Source organism: Anser anser (assembly GCF_964211835.1).
Source record: "Anser anser genome assembly, chromosome: 4".
Classification (NCBI taxonomy): domain Eukaryota; kingdom Metazoa; phylum Chordata; class Aves; order Anseriformes; family Anatidae; genus Anser; species Anser anser.
In genome coordinates this window covers 46,339,265-46,357,643 of record NC_139724.1, presented here as the reverse complement: position 1 = coordinate 46,357,643, position 18,379 = coordinate 46,339,265, and the positions used below count along the sequence as shown (strand labels likewise).

At 45.0% G+C, this 18,379-nt stretch overlaps 2 protein-coding genes across 10 annotated transcripts in view; one reads left to right on the top strand and one right to left on the bottom strand.

Annotated features, from left to right (window-relative positions):
* Positions 1 to 1,408: 1,408 nt before the first annotated feature.
* COPS4 (COP9 signalosome subunit 4) lies at positions 1,409 to 10,290 on the bottom strand. Of its 2 annotated transcripts, none has more exons than XM_083836025.1 (10): positions 10,023 to 10,290; positions 8,715 to 8,794; positions 7,790 to 7,941; positions 6,453 to 6,556; positions 5,584 to 5,737; positions 4,321 to 4,471; positions 3,776 to 3,946; positions 2,874 to 2,989; positions 2,449 to 2,533; positions 1,409 to 1,978 (listed from the first exon to the last, which is right to left on the bottom strand). In XM_083836025.1, the coding sequence occupies exons 1-10, from the start codon at positions 10,094 to 10,096 to the stop codon at positions 1,845 to 1,847; spliced, it is 1,221 nt and encodes a 406-aa protein (XP_083692151.1). In that variant the 5' UTR covers positions 10,097 to 10,290; the 3' UTR covers positions 1,409 to 1,844. The 2 variants fall into 2 exon arrangements, with proteins under 2 accessions (XP_083692151.1, XP_083692152.1); XM_083836026.1 differs by lacking the exon at positions 10,023 to 10,290 and adding an exon at positions 9,754 to 9,883.
* The window catches only part of LIN54 (lin-54 DREAM MuvB core complex component), a 37,696-nt gene continuing 29,573 nt past the window's right edge, over positions 10,257 to 18,379 (top strand). For 2 of the 8 annotated variants that reach the window (XM_083836003.1, XM_083835999.1), the window contains exon 1: positions 10,836 to 12,287. In XM_083836003.1, the coding sequence (XP_083692129.1) occupies positions 12,182 to 12,287 (106 nt within the window). In that variant the 5' untranslated portion in view covers positions 10,836 to 12,181. Of the gene's footprint in view, positions 10,390 to 10,441; positions 10,624 to 10,746; positions 12,288 to 18,379 lie in introns of those variants that run through there. The other 6 variants (XM_083836001.1, XM_083836004.1, XM_083836005.1 and 3 more) reach the window with 6 other exon arrangements.

Below are 18,379 nucleotides of genomic sequence, written 5' to 3'. Positions count from 1 at the left end.
CCTGTTCCCACATCAGCTCTGCCACCACTCAGCTTAAACTAGATAAACTAAAGGATGTTGTTATCATCATTCACCAGCTCCAGAATGTTCTAAAAAAAAAAAAAAATCTAACAGCAATACAACTCTCTATGAATAAATATGCCAAAGAAAGCAAAACAAGAATCAAGGCATTCTAGCTGTGGATTTGGTAAAACCTTTTGACTGGTATGTTGAGAACCAACATCCTCTGGGTTTTGAGACAAAAGAGTATGAATATTAACTGATAACTCATAGAAAGTTATTACTGAAATATAAAAACAAGCTAAGAAAACTCTCACGAAAACTGGAATTGCAGTTTGAACACAATGATCTAAGACTAAAAATCTAACCTCTAGATAGGAAACAGCTCTTCATGGAACTTGCTCTTGGCTCTCCAGTATCAGAAGAGCTCTGTCAAAACCTTGCCAGCAGACTGCACGTTAAGACTTGTGTATCAGTAGACCGTGTGGACATGAATCACACAACAAATATCACAAGAGCCATCAAAGAACAGCCATGTTGCCTGGCCTCTACACATAGCAGCTCTAAGACAATGGCTGAGTAGTGCCAGTAAAATTGACTCCCACAGGGAGAGCTCATTGGCTACACAGAATATTACAGGGCTGTACATATGTGGAACAGACACCACACACTGTGTTGTTGAGCTCAGGCAGAGCAGAAAGGCTAAAAAACTCACTTTATACCATTAAAAACTCTGAGAGCTGGGCCATAGCATCATGCTTTTTGTGATTCAGTAAGAAGCGTAAGAAACATTGCTGCAGCAGTAAGCGCAAGCCAGTTGTGACATAATTCATAGGCATGGCACTTGATGCTTATTTGCTCTGAGCCATTCGTGTCAGCAGCATTAAGCACACAGCGCTTCCTATGCTGGGTGTATCTCAGTGTGTACAACTGACCTGCACCACCCTTCCCGTTTCAGGTGTTCAATGCTTTGTGTGGCAGGCTCCTGCTACAGCTGCAGCTCCAGAAACACTAACGATACCTTTGCTGATTTACCACCTCATGCTAACCTAGAGAAGAAAAGCGAGCATGCTTGGCTTCCCATACTCGATTTTATGTTCTCATCATTGGCCATGTCACTGCAACAAGCTCCCTGTAGAACACTGGCCACTACCCCAGCTTTTTTCTACAGCCACCTGTAGCCCACAGGATGCCACAGAGTTCTAGTTCTGTGCCCTGCAGCACCTATGCAGTAGAAGGGCCCTTGTTTTCTTCAGTTAGGGTTGAAGACCTGCGTTGCACAAAGGAAAAACAGAACCACTTGCTCAGTTTATATTTTCAGGGGCAAAAAGCAACGTTTCCAAATACCAGAGTTCCTTCAAGTTACTGCTTCAGAGGGGGGGGAAAAAAAGCAAGGTCCCTCCAACACTTAAACCAAGTGGCTCACTGCAGCCTTTATTAGAATAGTTACAACTAAAAGAAACATGGCACTTGCATTTTTCACAGTGGGATAAGCACCATAGGAAGAAATGGGCTACAAAGCTATAGCAATACAGTGGAAAACCAAATAACATTAAATAAACCAAAACCCCAGCTTGCTGCAGACGTGACAGTTTCTTCTACGTGGAAACCACAGCTTTCAGCGCAGCAGAGTGCAATGCAGGGGCAGCAACAGCATCATCCTATGCTCAGAGGACAGGCGGACTCCCACGCCAAACACAGTATCGCCTAATTGTGTCCTAAGCCGGAGTGAAAACAAGAGGTGTGGCTGTGAAGGCAGGCCATTCACTCAGTTCCCAGCCCTGCTCAGCTCGCTTCCTCCAGCACAGCAGGCGACTGCCTCCCCTCAGGCCACGGCGGCACAGTCACTGAGCCATTTGAGCCTCCATCGCCTGCGCTGTCCACTCCGGGGCTGTCTGACTGATCTTCTCCAGCAGGTTGTTAACCTGGAAACACAGTGACTGGATCTGCTTGTCCCAAGTTGGCAGAGCTTCGCGAGCTGCAGAAGGGAACCATACAAAACCAAGTCAGTCCTGGTAATTCCCCGTCTGTTCAACTGCAACCTCCTCCTGTGGCACTGCCCCCACCTACCTCACAGGCAAAGCCTTCCTTGCAGCTACATTGTGTTCAACTTCTGTATCAAAAGCTACAATGATTCTGGCTGTCTGTTACAAGCCTAACTCCTGCCTTGCAAAGGAAAAGTGAGCAGAGAACTTCCTGCTGAACATGTTCCTACAGCAGACTGACAGAATCCATTCACACTTTCCTGTAGGTAAGGGAATGTGTAACTGTGTAACAGGGATGGGTGAAGTGTGGTCCTCTGCTAGGGCAAGCTCTGCTACCTCCTGGCCATAGCAAGACACAGCAAGCTCACTTCCGACAAACTGTAATTTTCTTGTATTGTCAGACAGCAGCTTAAGAAAAGGTGATTCTGAATGATGCCAACGGAAATCCTGTACTCCAACTTACTCTCAAAGTGAACAATTCCATCAATCTGATCAATGAATCCATTCATGCGGCCCTCGGTTATCATCTGAGAAGCTATCTTCTCTGCCTGAAATGATAGAGAGAAATGCGTTAGGTAGCTGCTCTGTTCTGGAAGAAATGAAAAATGAATATGGTTCTGACAATTCCTGTAGGTTTTTCATCATCTCTATACATGGGGAGGAGGACACCCTACAGAAAGCGTCCAATTGTCTATTCCATATTCTGTACCTTTTCTCATGAAGTATGCTAAATAATTTTTTTCATATGTCTAGTATTGACTATTTAATGATTTCCTATTCCTTAACTATTTATTCTATTATTTACTAGAGTTGTTCTTGTCATGTCTCTGAGGTAGCTTGTTGCTTTTTGTTTGTTTTAAAAAAAAAAAGGTGTAGAAAAAACAATACCTTAGCTGCAGGGATCTCTAGTAATGCTCCAAGCTCTTCGAAAGTAATGTTGTTGTAAAGTTTGCTTGCAGATAGCAAATTGTGTTCTATAACAGCTCTGTCCAGGATACTGGAACCTTAAGGGTTGGATGAGACAACGGTTAAATTAGTATGAATCAAGTATTTGGTTTGTATTTTAAAACACATGGAAAGTGTGGGTTTTTTTTTTTTTAAAGGTTGCATGTGCAGAACACTCAAGTGTGTCTCTTTGCCTTGCATCAGCATATGCCACCAAAAAGGAAAGAGTAATGGATTCCATGTGGTTAATTTTTTGAGACAGGCAGCTTTAACCATTTTAGTTAAATTTCCAGAATAATGAAATTGAGATATTCCTTTTGCTACAAGACCCCGCATCTAAGCTGAGGGATGGTTGCCCAATGGTAACAAAATTACCCACGTCAAGTCCCCATCATGCCACCACAATCTGTCAACAGTCAGGAAGAAGTTCAAATGCAGACTTTTCATGACCTAGAACAATTTCCAGCGGTTCTACCTCATGCAAGTCATCCTAAGCATCCTATCCACTCTCTGTCCTTTTGAGCTTCTTCAGTTCTAACTCATGTAGAGTGAGGCAAGAGTCAAGGCTAGAACTACTGGGAGAGTGTGTTAGTGAAAAGGACTTGAAATGGACAGAAAAATTAGCTTTTTAGAACTAAGTTTCTAGAACAGAATTTCAAAATCTTAATAGCCAATGACAAAAGATGAGACTAAGAAGCTTTACTCTACAACTGTGCTCATGAGGGTAACAATCCAGGAAATAACAATCACAAACAATACTGTGTTCTTTTCTATCACACCTGGAGACCGCAACAGACAATGCTAGATGAACAAGCAGCATTAGGATGCGTCAAAGAAATGCTTACCATCGGCTGTAGTTGCCTTCTGGTGAGGCATTAGCATAGCTGCAAACTCCTGCAGTTGGTTTCCACGTATAATTCGGTCCAGATACATTTTCTCCAAGATCCCATAGGCTGCAAGCTGCTGGCATCTTTCATCCTTGAAAAGCGTAGCAAGCATGCGAGAACGCTGCTGTCCTAGGAGAGTCAAGAAGAATGCTCATAAACTGCCACCACAGAACTCAGAATTTACAAGTAAAGAACAAAAAAGTTGTCTTTTTCAATAGAGATAATTAACCACCAAAGCTCCAGCAGAGAAGACTCGGCTGCTTTCAGTTCCAGCATGCTGTTTGACACTTATTTTTGCATCTTTAGGCAAGATGGCACCTTATCACTGGCAAAAGTGCAAGTACTCCCACTCCGAGTTAAAAGAATGCCAGGAGATAATTGACAGTGTTCACAATTCTGGATTCCTCCATCAGTCCCCACATATAATGCGCACGCTGACTTGCTTCAGGAATATGCAACGTGTGCATGGGATCTCCAGCACAAAAACAAAACATGCATTTTACCTGCTGATGCTAGAATAGTACAATGCAAAGCATGCTTCAGTGCCTCCAGTCGCTCACTTTCGTGGACTATGCTCTTATAGGACAGCTCATTGTATCTTTGGGCAGCCTCAATAAACTTCCTTCTGTAATCAAGAACTCGAGCGTAGCAAACCTAGAAAGAAAATATGTCTGAGTAACAGAAAACTAACATGTAACATGGGGCAGTTAGTTTTACACAGCATAATTTGCATTTGCTGTAATTCCTGCATTATCAATTGTCAGCTCCCATAAACATTGCTTTAATGAATCATCAGCAAATCTGTCTTGAAATGCTTAGCTTACGTGAGGCCTTGACAAACCAAGTAACACGGCAGATGACTGAAAAGGCCTTTTCCAGTGCTGTTCACATGCTAAACTCTGCACATGTCTAAAAACAAAGCAAATGAAATACTATACAGCTGATAGTTACCTAAGCTTTCCCTTCACTAGTGACATTAACAGCTAGCACTTAGATAGTCAATCCTGTTTTTCACGTGTTTGCTTTTCTCTCAAAAGCTGTATCAGCACCTGATACTTCTTTACATTTTTTGCTATTCTAATGCATTCTAATCATTATATTTCCCACCCAATATGCACTTTAAAAAGGTAACATGAGATGTGTGTAGGGAAAAAGGGAAAAACAAACTAAAATCTCATACTCTAAATTGCAACTCTTGTCACATCTGCTATGTTGAAGAACTTCACAAGGCCCCTTTTAAACCACTTGATTGGTACTGTCACATTAGACCAATCACTGTCAATCACAGTTACTAAAATTTCATTTTCATTTTATTCAATTCAATTTCATTTGGGAAATTAGTGTCCAAATTCTAAACGCAGTAAATTGTTCAATAAGCAAAAAGGTAAATTAATTGACTGTTTTGGACTGAAAACTATTTTCACAGATGGTACTTGCTATTTATTTACTGCTGGGGGGAAAAAAAATCAACTGTTTCCAATACTGTACGTGATTTTGTTTCCCCTTAGACTTACAAAGGTAGGGGACAATATTAATCAAGTAAAACTCAGTTATTCTGAGCCACTAGAGCTGGCACATAGCAGCCTTCATGGGTTTCTCTCGAGATTTTAAGGAATCAGCTACCTAACTATTGCTAAGATGGAGCTCTCCTGTTCCCAAGGTCATTTACAAGCTTTTCCCTTTGTTTCTTTTTGTGAGGCACTGTCTAATAACCATCTCTGTGTAGAATCATTTCCCTTTAGACAGAGAACTCAAAGTTATACAACCTTATAATGGATTTGCAGTTGCTCATTAGTTGATTCATTCTGAAGCAGGGAAGCTCGATTAATATAAGCTTCTGCTTGAACTGGGTCATCATCTTCCAGATACAGCCTGGCAATTTTCAGGTAGGTCTCCAGTTTATAATCTACATTGTACTGTCTGCAGCAAAACAGAAAAGAGTGCTCAGTGACGCTCCGCTACTACCTCTGTTCTTTCCTGTTCTAAAGGTATATTATGCTTCTTAAGCACTTGGCAGCTTTTGCTTTACCATGCTTTCATCTTCCCTAAATCCAAAATTAGTGCCCTCCGTTCAGAGTACAGAAATTTGAGATGAAGGCTAACTTAAATCTGGCTCCTACAAACAACAAAAGAAATGGGTTTCTAATGGGATGAAAACTTGCCATGAACAAGGAGCCACTTGGAGGTAGAAGGCAAATTTGCAGTGGAATAAATAGGAGCTGAATGGGTAAAACCTACTGCAACTCCTTCTACATACAAATTGAGAAAGAACAGAAAGGACAGCCAAGAAAAATAACAGTAAGGGTTTTACACTTGAAAAAAAAGCTAATATCAAATTTCAAATTATGTCTTCATTTTGAACTGTAGAAGCCAACATTTCTAAGAACTTGCACAGACATTGTCAACATCTAATAAATAATGAAACACTTCCAGAGCAGTGTTTTGACAGACAAGAATGGTTACTGCAAGCAACAGCCATCAAGCTACACTTGCATCGTCTAGAAAGTACTTTAGCCTAAACTACCTAAACTCCAAGAGAATATAAAACCCCAAAATTCCCACTCACCAGTACAGTTCACTAAGCAGTGAAAAAGTATACTATACAAGGTAGAACAACGTCTAGCACAGTACTTACTTTTGCCCCGTTTCCAAAGGGATCCCCACCAACACTTGTGCAGCATTCCTCCAGTCTTCTTCTTTCTCATAGATGGATGCGAGATGTTGCCTTATTGAAGCAACCTAGGCAATAATAAAAGCCACTAGCAAACGCTGTAACAGTTGAATGGTTTGGAGTTAACGTTCACAGTCCTTTTCGTCGTTTGTACATTCCTCTCCACCTCTCAATATCACAGCAACCTGCGCAGATACAACTCTTCTGACATGAAGGTTTTCAATTCCCACATCAAGTCCTTAAGACCGTACGGTTTAAATATGAGTGCTGATTTGAAGTATTTCCTAATGACCTTGCAACTAGATAAAGGGAGTCGGTGTTCAGGGAATAGTAAGTAGTTCTCTCTTACCAAACTTTTAAAGATGAAATAAGGTTTTTGACAACTAGAACACCAAGATTCATAATGCATTTCTTGCAGTTACACCTCATATCAGGCTGGAGAGATACAAATGAGGTGAACTATGATTAGATCCTAGCTCTGAAGCTTCAACTTTGTAGAGCAGCTGTCAGCAGGTAAACTAAGTGGTAGAATCAGGGTTCTATAAAAACATTTAAAAAAAGACATGTCATGTTGAGGATGTAATTTATGCATAATCACTGTAACATATGGGAAAGTATGGCAGTGCTAGGTTAAAGGCTGGACTAAATGATCTTAGAGGCCTTTTCCACCCTAAATGATTCTACAAAAGTGAGTTCGGTTAAGATATAGAGCAAAAGCTGCTTAACACGGGTGAAGGCAAAAAGACAAATATAAATCATGACAAACTGCTTTTTCTCCTCTAATATTAGATTGCACAGACTTTTCACATAAGTAACTGCAGAATGGGAATTTCAAGAATATTTTTTCCCCCAGTAAAGCGATTTTGGCTTAAATATAAGCATACATATCTACAAATATGTTTTGTTGTTGTTGTTTTTTATTAAACAACAGCTGCTTGTCAAAATGATCCAGTCCTTCCATCACCGGCCTGTCCCCGGGTTGGGTACGATGCAATACAATGAGTACCAGTCAGTCTCAGGACAGTGCCTCCAGTTGCTCAAGCACTGTTTCACTGTAAGAAGACACTTTCTGGCAACAGAAGAGTTATATGCCTGGCATCCTGATAAGACACAATGTCGGTATTCTCTGCATGGTTCTAAATACTCCCTGCATTTATCTCCTTTCACATGTAAAGGAATGAAAAATGGACTCAAAGTAGGAATGTTTGTTTTGACCAGTATTTTTAAAGACTTAAAAATAGTTAGAAGTTGAGAGGAAAAAAAGCCTGCAAACCAAAACCCATTGTCACTGGATTTCTCACCTGCTCTTCAAACGAAATAACTCTAGGTTGTATCTTCTCCAAGGTGAAGTGGTATATGTCTTTGGCTGTGCTGTCGGGAAGACTCGGAAGATGGGTACAGAAATCTGTCAGCAGCTGACGTGAGATCACTAGACTGACATTTTCGTTCACCACTGGTTCAGAAATGCATGGAAGAAAAACGTAAGATGGACACAATGCTCATTAGTGCCTTCATTGTAAGCAATCCCTAGCCTTTCAATCATTTGCTTATTTATTAAAGTAATTCAAAATTTTACATCTGTGTATCAGTGAAGCAGCATTGTTTGTTCTAAAGATGAATTTTATTCCTTCAACAACACTAGAGGTCAGAGTTCTAACACCTAACAGATAACAAATAACCTGTTTCTCGCTCTGATTTATAGTTTTTAAAAACAATTCATTCAGAATCATTGTTCTCAATAGGACATTAGAAATATCTTGGACAAAATAAACCCTTAGGCTAAATTGCACTATGTGTATTCACAAATTTAAAAAAAAATACAACAGGTATAATTTAGAGGTAATCAATAGGCCAAGTATCCAATACAACACAAAAACACCTAACCATTTCTTCTGATTGCTTTCCAAGCTAATTTGAGACTGAAGAAGGAGTTTGTTAGTTAAAAGACTGCTAAACATCCAGTATCCATTTTAGCATTCAGAGCTTACTTGGATTTTACCTTCAGACACTGTCACACAGACAGGTTGGAAAGTTATACTAACTTAGAAGTCTTACATCTTTCCCTAACTTTTGAACATGGTGCTGATGGTTCCTTTCCTAATCATTAAGTTCCAATAGGACCAAGAAATAATGTCTTCATGTAACCTCTTGGAGACGTAACAAATGTGATCCCATGTACGTCTGGCTTTCACTCAGTTTGCAATCCATTATACCAAAAGCACTTACTTGCTTCCACAAAAGCTTTCAAAGCTTCAAGTTGTTCTACACCCACCAGCTGAATTGCTTTTTCCAATATTTGACGATATCTGTCCATAGGAGAAAAATAAAAAACATCTGGGATGACATTTTCACTCACCGCTTCCACTGCTCTGCTTATTTTCTACCTGAGCCTTCCTCCTGCTTTTATTCTCTCTACCTGTGAGGTGGATATTTTCCAAAGCATTGACATTCAAGTGCCAGGCACGTTCACCTGAAATTGGTATCTGACTCTTACCGAAACCCAGGCCAAAAGCATCAATAATGTAGCCAATCATCTTCTTATCTCTTATTATTTGTGCAATTAAAGGTGTTTTTTTTTTTTAAAGTTTATTTATATATCCCTACAATAGTGCAGTTTTCTTTTGCCAAAAAGAGGTGGTACAGAATAAGTAAAGAAAATTGTAACCCTTGTGGAATAACATTACTTATATTAAGCAAAGGTTTAAACTGCCACATTCAGTGAAAATGAGAAACTGCGGTGGAATTTGGAAGTTAGTAGCAGGTTCTGGTCCCCTGAGACAAATGCACGCAGAAAATATGCATTTTTAAGTGTTAAGTTTTTTGTTCTCATGGTTCAAAAGGCCAGTGCAACTCTGGGCTTTAACCTGAGGACGTCTACTACTCAAGAGAGGCAAAAAATATCTGAAATGTAAAAATGTTTAAAGTGTTTTCCTCAAGAGACAGCTTAGATATTATTGGGTATTCTGAAAAAAATTTTTTTTTTTTAAATATGAAACTCCAAAAGGGAAAGAAGAAAGAATTCCTCCAGGAAGAAAGAGGTAGTCAGGGAGTGAGGAAATTTTACTCTAACTGAGCAGCTTCACAGCCTACTCTCAGGGAAAAGAAAAAAATCCACGTGAAAAATCACAGAGCAAGTAGCAGCACCCAAAACATGCGTGTAAATTAAAGGAGGAAAGGGAAAAATAAATAATAATAATATAAAAAAGAAATAGAATAAATAATTAAGTAATAAAATAAAGTAAAATAAAATAAAATGAAGGCTTACTAGCGTCCCGAAGGACCCGGCCCTGAACTCGCCGCGCGGCCCCAACGGGCCACCCACACTAGGGCAGCACAGAGCCTCGGTCAAAAACGAAAAACAAGCAGAAAACGACCAAACCCTGAGGCAAAACCCCCTTTTTTCCCCTTCTTTTTCCTCACAAACCGCGGCTGCAGGGCCCCAGCCGCCACCCCGCCCCGCTCCTGGAGCCCCCCTCCACAAGAACGACCTCCCCCTCGGCGTCCCCGCTGAGGGGCCCGACCCCCGGCACTCACTTGCCCGCCAGGTCCTTGTGGGAGCCGCTGGAGTTCATGAGCTGCGCCAGCTCCTGCCGCGCCGCCGCCGCCATCTTGTAGCCCCGCCGCCCTCCTCCTCCTCCTCCTCCCCGCGCCCATGGAGCCCCGCGGCCGGGGGCGGGAGCGCGGCGGCGCCGGTTGCCAGGGCGGCGCGGCGGAGTATTATGGGATGCGGCGGGGGAACGGCGCGGGGCGCGTGATTTTGAACAAACGCGGCCGCGGCGGGCGGGCGGGCGCCGCCGGGCGCCGCGGCGGGGGGAGCGGGGCGGCGGCGGGGGGGGACGGCGGAGCGGAACGGAGCAAGAGGAGGAGGAGGAGGAGGAGGAAGAAGGGCAGCGGCCGCCCGGTGAGCGCGGGGGGCGGGAAGGCAGAGCCCTGTGGCGGCGGAGCGCTGACAGCCGGCGGCAGGGCGCAGGCTCGGCCCCCGGGGGCCCCTCCGCCGGTGCGGGGCGCTCCGTGAGGGGCTGCGGGGAGGGGGAGGCCCCCCCCGGGGCCGGGGCAGGTGCGGCGGGGCCGGGCGGAAAATGGCGGAGCTTTCGAAACGGGGCCGGCGGCTCCCGGCCACCCCCGCGCCGCCGAGGTGAGGCCCCGGGCCGGGGGGGGGGGGAGCCGGCCGTCGGTGGCCGTTAGGGGCTCGCGGCGGTGGGTCGCGGCTCCTCAGGCGGCCCCGGGAGGCTGCAGGGCCCCGGCCGGGCCGGCGGGGAGGAGCCGGTGCCCGCCCGGTGCCTCCCGGGGCCCGGCCTTTGTCTGAGGGGGGCCGAGGCGCTGAAGGGCCGGGGGCGGACTCCGGGGGGGCCGGGGGTGGTCTCTAGGGGGCGAGGAGCAGCACAACATCGGGCTGGGGGTGGTAAAAACGCGGTGCCTCGGGCTGTCCCCTCACCCTGCTTTGGGGGCACAGCGGGGGCAGCCCCAGGCGGCTGCTAGCTCCAGTGCCTCCTCCGTGGCAGGGAGTTTCCGTGGAGGGACCCCCCCCCCCCAACAAAACGCAGCAGCCTGTCCTTCCCCAAAACACCCGCTGCGTGCGCGCCCCGGCAAGGAGAAGCTGCTGAGTGCGTGCCCCGTGCGGATGTGCGTTGGGCGACGGAGCGGAGATGGGAGCCGGCGCTGTGCTGTGGGCGAAGCGCTCCTCAGGGCTGCCGGGGACACTGCTGGAGAGGGCAGCCCCGGCAGCTTCATGGCTTAAAAACGTCCTTCGTGCTTCCTGTAGTGCTATCGGTTTCAGAAGTTGGTTATGCAAGGCTAATTGTTGAGATTACGTATCAAGAACTATCTAGTGTTGTTTGTTTTGCTTACACTTGTGTGCGCGTTCAAGCCCTGACAGCCTGTTGTTGAACACTGAGCGGTTCAGCTTGGTTTCTCAGAAAAAGCAATCCCTGGTTTCGGGTTGAGGATCTGCTAACCACAGGTCAGCTGGAAGTGTGGCGATGGACAGTGCTGGAGGATTCCGGCCTCAGAGATGCTGACACCTCACGTGTACAGCTATCACCTTCTTTTAGATTTTGGAAAGCGCTCAGTCTAAGCCCCTTGGTTTCATTTCCTTTATGCTTGTTTCAAAAATATTTTATGGGAGACGTAGCAAGGCACACTACAGAGGGTTGTTGAGCTCTGCTTCTGCAACAAACTGTGTTTTTTTTTATGTCACTCGCTTCTGTTTGTGCTCTGTTCCCTTCCTATACTATAGAGGTGGTCCTTTCCTACTTCAGATGTGCTTAAAAATGCTTTCTAATGTCCTAAAGAATCTGTGTATTGCAGTGGTGGAGTTCATTACAAATGCCCAGGAGAGAATCTCCTGGTTTTTTCTTCTTCTTAGCTGCAGGACCTCCCAGAGAGAAGTAGAAAAAGGTCTAAAAGGTTTGCTTCTAGGGCTTGTGTTTTAGCAGGCCTTACTCTTTAGTAGCTTGGATCACTCTGCCACTTAGAAAACCTGCAAAGCAGCATGGGGTTCCCAGGACAGCCTACAACCGGGCTGGCTAGCTTTATAGTGTTAGAAAACAGAAACATTTGTCTGACATGGGAAGAAAGAAGACATCCAGAATAACCCCTCGATTGGCAGTGAGACACGTAGCTATGCAGCACGACAGGTCCACATTTCTGATGTTCCAGACCCAGGTACAGACTGGCAGCTCCTGAGCTCCTCCATGTGTGTCACTGCCCTTTGCAAGCTGTACTTCTGCTCTCAAAGGCGTTCCCGCTCTGGTCAGAGCTCCATCCCTACTTCTGGGTCATCTGTACTACGAGTTCCAGGTACATACACAGCCCCCCTGTCTGTTTATCCCCTGCTTGTTTCTGTTCTTCCTTGAGGTAACTGCAGTGTGCTATGGACACATGAAGCCCTTCTGAAGAAGGTTTTACAAGCCTCTTTAGATGAATCTGATGTTCTTGGGATAAGTCATCTTCTGGTTTTCCTGGGTTCTCTTGTTTCAATATTAGTTTTACCAAAAAAAATTCCAGTGGTCTCATGACTGCCTATTTAATTTAATCTGCTCTTTTCACCCCTCTCTCACTTTTATTTCTCTTAAATGAAACAAGAGACCAAATCTGCAAAGCAGTAAAAGCTTTCTGTTAGAAAACATAGTTAATTGTAAATATTGCAGTGTCTGGTCAGAGATTTCCTGCCAGCTTTCATAGTTTTGCATTTGTTTTACCTTTTTTTTCTATATATTACTCTCCCATTTCTTTAGGAGGCTTGGAACACATGCCTATGCATGTTCACAGCACTACTTGCTGCTGATGGCTCAGCTTCTCCCTGTCGGTTCATTCCTCTTGCATGCTTTCCCTTTCTCTTATGCCGCATAAGCATTTAGGCAGCTACACGTAGACCACGCGCCAAAAGAGTGATCTGCATGAATCCCGACCCGGGCTTGGTTGGAAGCTGGAGCAAATGTGGGCCAGGCAGCCTGTCACTGTACGGCCTGCCACCACGGAAGGACTTGGTTGCGCTGCCCTCTCCTGCTGCTCTTGCTTGCTTGGAACTGACTTTTTTGCTGCAAGGTGGCGCTGAGCTGAAGCATCCCCGTCTCCAAGCACAAGCTGTGCAGGGAGTATCAATGCCAAGCTGCGAGGGGCAGGGAGGAAGGGAGATCGCTGGGCTTCCCTGGGACCCCAGCCCAGCTGGGTCACGTGCTTGGGCGAAGTTTCTTGCTGTGCCTCTGGCACTCGCAGCTTCTGAGCTGACCTGTCCCATACACTGACCTGGCCGGATCCGTTCGTGGCTCAGGGGAGTGGGGTCCTGCTGGGTTAGCATGTGGCAACGGCTTTGCCAGAGGCCTGTTGGACCCCAGCATCAGCAGTTGGAGAAAGGAGGGCTGCGACAGCCTCGGGTTGGGTTTGGAAGGCTGGATCTAACCCAGCTCCGTTCCTTGATCTGTTCCGTCCCTGCAGCTACGAGGGAGCGTGTTGGGAGGGAAATGGATGGGCAGATGCCAAAGGAGGACAGGAGAGCTTGAGTAGTAGTGACGGTGTGGGGACTGGGAATATAACCAAGTAATGCTGACGGTGACATGCCACACAGTGATCAAATTTGCAAAAGATGATATTTGAAATAACCATGAAAAGATATTCCTCTGATGTTTTGCGTTATTAATGTAATAGAAATAGGAGCAGGTGCTTAGTAGACAATTGCCAGTTTGTTGACAAATAAGGGGTTTTTTTGCTACTGGTGTTCCTTTTGAAATCATAATGGAAGCCGACATGACCCACAACTTGCCAAGGGAAGAAGGATCTCCTCGTGATTGCTGAGTGGGCAAGTGGATTCAATTTTTTCCTCAAGCCCTTCTTAAGAAAATGGCTAGCACCTCTTGAGAGGGATGTGAGCCTAATCTTTCCCCCCATTAAAAATGAATGAACCAGCATAGTTGAAGTGTGCAATGTAAAGCTGTCGCATGCCGTGGGCTCGAGGTGGGTGACTTCCAAGGTGTACAAGTTGCCGCGAGGCACACCTTGTCCGCAGTGGGACTGCACAGAGCACCGTGGCAGGTGTGGTGCGCAGCAGACCATGCAGTCTGGGAAGGGGCTGCTGCGCCTCGAGTGAATTACGGTTGCCTTGGGAACCTTTATTTTGAATTTTGTGCCTATAGCCGGATGAATTTATGGCGAAGAACATGAAATGTCTCCTTAGATATAACACCTGATTTTTTTTTTTCTTGGTGTTCCTTGCAGCTGATGAAAAAAAAACTGCTACTTACCCGCATTATGTAATAAGCATTTGGTAAGGAGCAAGGTGTTTTTTTTGTACAATAATTTGCATTGGCATGGTATTTGATAAATCTAGAACTGTGTTCCTCTGGGAAGGATGCAGACCAATTCCCTCTATCTTGTCTTCTGTAGACAATGGCAAAGAGAATGGACATTATTTTATCTGTTCCACATGGGTACTTTTTTTTTTTTACCGTGTCATCACGATTTGTTTTCACTTTGTTGTTACATATACAAACATACTGAGTTTGCAGGCTTAGATTAGTAATTTTTTCTCTTATCTTTGTTAATTTTAGCTTTCTTAGGAATGCTGTTTTTGAGACATGTATTTTTAAGGCCATCTCCAGTCCAGTAAGCTGAAACAAAAGACCCTCTGTTGAAAAAAAAAATAAAAATGCAGTGCTGGGTGATTTTGTAGTTCTCTGCTTTACAACAAAACAAACCCTGCAATTTTGAAGACAAAACATGAAGCAGAAAAGGGAGTAAGGAAACGGGGAATGCATAAAATGAATGAGGCTCCTTTGCCCGTTGTTGAAACAGTGGCAGAATAGAGGGGTTGCAAATAATTGGGCAAATTGTGTAGTACCCTGAGATTGCCTACATGCAGTCATGGTCTTAAATGTGATGATATAGTACCGGCCAAATCTTGGCTATACATATGCTTCCGTGAAAGCTTTGCTGGCAAATGAGAGGAAAGATTTTGACTGTCAAGAGTCTGTTTAGAAGTGCGTTTTCCCTCTTTTTGCACCATTGAACTTTGTGAGTTTTGGTGACCTGGAACAGTTGTTGTGTGCTGTACTTAGTGGGCAAAAAGAGATGCAAGAATACAGCAAACAAGGAAGTGAGTTGGCATGTTCTTTGTCTTGCTTTGTTGTATAAAATGACCTGATAAAATGGTTTCTCTAAGATTTTTTTGCTCTTGAAAGCACCTTACACCAGCAAGTGACCTTGTCGCCTCCTCCTGACCTGTGGCTTGTTTCTGTGTTGCATGGGCTGCTATTCCGTGTCCCTGGCACTAGCCAGAAGGCGGCAATCTGTGGGAAGTACAAGCCTTGGATTTTTATACTGTTAATTCCAGCTTTTCTTGAACTAAGGTTGTTCTGTTTGCTGGGATAATGTCCAGAACTTTAAACAAAGTAGCAGCATTTTGGTTTTTTTGTCTCCTGCACAGAATGGGTTGGTGCTGGTGCTGCGAACTGCCTGCAGCGCTGGCACTAAGGAGGCTGTAGTTGGTTTAACATCTACAGGAGGGAGGAAAGGTTATTACTCGAGTTGCCTGTGAAGAAAAAATTACCTGTTGTATATGAGGTATGGGCTCTACTGGGGAGAAGCAGAAAATGGAAAGGAGGGAGGCTACAGGGGAATTTTTACCTTGTCTATTGGAACAATTGGCAAAAAATAAGAGCTGTGTGACTACACACAATCTCGTCTTGCCGTCACTTACAGTCTGCTGTTGCAGCCAGGCATTGGCGTTGTGGACCTTGGTTTGAGGCAGAGCTGTTGCGGAGCCCAACCTGCGCTGGGCTCTGGCGGGACATCGCAGGGCGCCGGCTTCTTCTGGGCACCTCGGGCATCTTTATCGCGGATGGTGGCGCAGCACGGCAAGGCCACCCCGTGGGACGGTTTGTTGGTGCAGTGCTGAGTCACGGCACACAACCTGCCGCAGCGGGCTCCTTGTGCACAGCCAGCTCTGTGTCTTGCCCCGCGTGACAGTGCTCATCTCCGACTGCAAAAGTAGGAACCAGCGGCTTGCAAAAGCTTCTCTACTACATGGGTTTCATAAGGATACTTGAGAAAACTTAGCAGTTGGTGTTTGTGTTATATGTATAGAAGCTCTGGGACCTTTTGTGATGCCATCTTCAGGAGTGTGAGAAGCTTGCATTGGAAGTGGAAAAGAAGCCAAGATTTTGCTAAAATTCTCATTTCACCTATTGGATTGGTATTTTGTCTCAAAATCTTAATGTGATTAAGACTGGCACAAAAGCCAGTCAGATACTGTACAATCCTGGTTATTCAAATAAGTTTCTTTCAAAAGCAATTTGGAGGTCTTTTATCTAGAGATTGAAGTGGGAGGGAGGGGTAACGGTGTTTTTGGCACCAAGACCTAGTCATGGTTTGCCTGCAGGCAAGCTATTTATCTTCAGCTCAGTCCTGTGAGCGAGTACACTTCTGTACTTGTGAAGTTGTCATGCTTAGTCCTGTGGCAGCTGCTGAGATCTGCAGGTAGGTGTGTGGGTTTGGGGCAAATTATTGCCAGAAAAGACTCAAATGATTGCATAGGACACGTAAGGAATAAAGTTTTCAGTACAAAATGCTTCATTGTGCTGTGTTGTAGAGTATTTCTGGAAGTGAAATCAGCGTTACACGTGGTTTAATTTGCGTTAGAATAAACAGTGTAGCGTACTTAGCCTTCTGACTGGGCAAAGGTGCTCAAGTACCCTTGTGATGTACTGCCTCATCGTCACTCTTCCCCGTTCGCAAAGCCTCAGTAAAGTTGGTGGTTTCCAGTGCTGTTGTGATGAACCTTTGCACATACGTAAAGTGCTAACATGAACTCGTGCAGGAACTGTTGGCAGCAGGTCTGCCCTGCAAAGGTGCTCAGCGTGATAACACCTCTTATGAGTCTGTGGGGAACTCGCTATCAAGCCTTAAACGGCAGCTTCCACGCTCCTCATTTTGCTGCGTGTTTGGGGCGATAGCACTGTGGGGTCTGAATTCTGCCATAGTCTGAACTTGGAAAGCAAGACCAATTTCCAACTATATTTAACAGACTGAGAAGAAGCACTTTTCTCAAATCTGCGTTTCTGGGGCCTATAGATTTCACTTCTCTGGTAGTTTTCCGGTCAAGCTAAGTTCACTATGGACATAGTCATTTTGACGTCAGATTGTTCATGCTTTACTTTCGGACTCCTAAATATTCACAAAACTCAAGTATGTTCATGTTAGTTTCAGGGTATTTCTTTTGGTCTCACCACAAAGTTTGCATGGAACCTAAGGTTAGAAATGCTTCGTTAAATGTACAGACCCAGATTCTACAGACAGGAAACTCAGACTGTTCATGCAGCAACACCTTTGGAGCGTATTTATTGATCATAAGAACACCTGTGAAGTTCTCTTTCTCTGAATTGATGCTGTTGTGTGTCATGAAAACGAGGGCTATGCTGTGCAAGCCAAGGGAAGAGTGAAGGGAAGTGTTCTGATTTTTGGTTTCCATTTTATTTTTAGTTTGCATTGAAGCTCTACTTGGAAGTAGAATGTTGTTTCCCATTACAGAAAGCAAACTGAACCGCTTTGAAGTGTTGTGCTGCAATAAATGTTAGAAGTGCCCCGTTCTTTCCTCCAGGGTTGCAGTAAGCAGCTGGCTAAACAGGCAGGGTTGAGCCTTATCATGCTGAAGCAACCTACCCAGTGGTTCCCTTCTAAGAGGAAAGGAGGGCATACAGATCCGTACAGAACCTACTTCAGTGGTCGATCCCATGCACACTTCTGTTTGTTGGTAATGGGAGCATGAAGAGCTGTCCTAATTATTTCATTCTCTGTTTGAGCCTTCTTAACGTGGACATGCCACTCAGCTGTCAAATAAGCACGTATCAGTGTTGTTCTGCAACATGGGGCCCTGTTGTGTTCGCAGGGTTCACATAACAGGAACGGCTTTGCTCCCGAGCGTGCCCCTTTGCTCCCGAGCGTGGCCCCGGCCAGCGAGGGTGAGCCCCTTACGGGCACTGAGCCCTTCTTGCGGAGCGGCTTTCTCGTCAGCTGGTCCACGATCGTCCTCAGAACCAGGCAGGAGTGCATGTCTTACACTTGCAGTGAGCCACCAACAGCCAACGCTGAAAGTGTGGACCGAGGGGAACAAACTATTTGTGTATGCAAATTGGAAATGCAGATTGGGCACGAGATGCAGACTAGTGTTAGTAAAACGGCCTAGATTTTGGCCACCTTCTTAATGGATGTGTGACTAGTGTGTGGGCCATGCCTAGGAAAGTAGCGTAACCTGTAAGTGGCTGGGTTTTCTGGTTAGGATTAACTCAGGAGAGAAGAGTCTGGCATGGCTTTTTCAGTAGTGCTGCGTAATACCTCTTTGTAATCAGCCACGGCTAGTGCCTTCTTCTTTGCTCATCTGGTTTCATAACTGAAGGAGC

Coding starts and splice junctions, on each gene's coding strand:
- COPS4 (XM_083836025.1), bottom strand. CDS start 10,096: ATGGCGGCGGCGGCGCGGCAGGAGCTGGCGCAGCTCATGAACTCCAGC. Junction 5,738..6,452: donor CCTTTGGAAACGGGGCAAAA/GTAAGTACTGTG, acceptor GTTTTGCTGCAG/ACAGTACAATGTAGATTATA. Junction 3,947..4,320: donor TACTATTCTAGCATCAGCAG/GTAAAATGCATG, acceptor TGACTCTCCTAG/GACAGCAGCGTTCTCGCATG.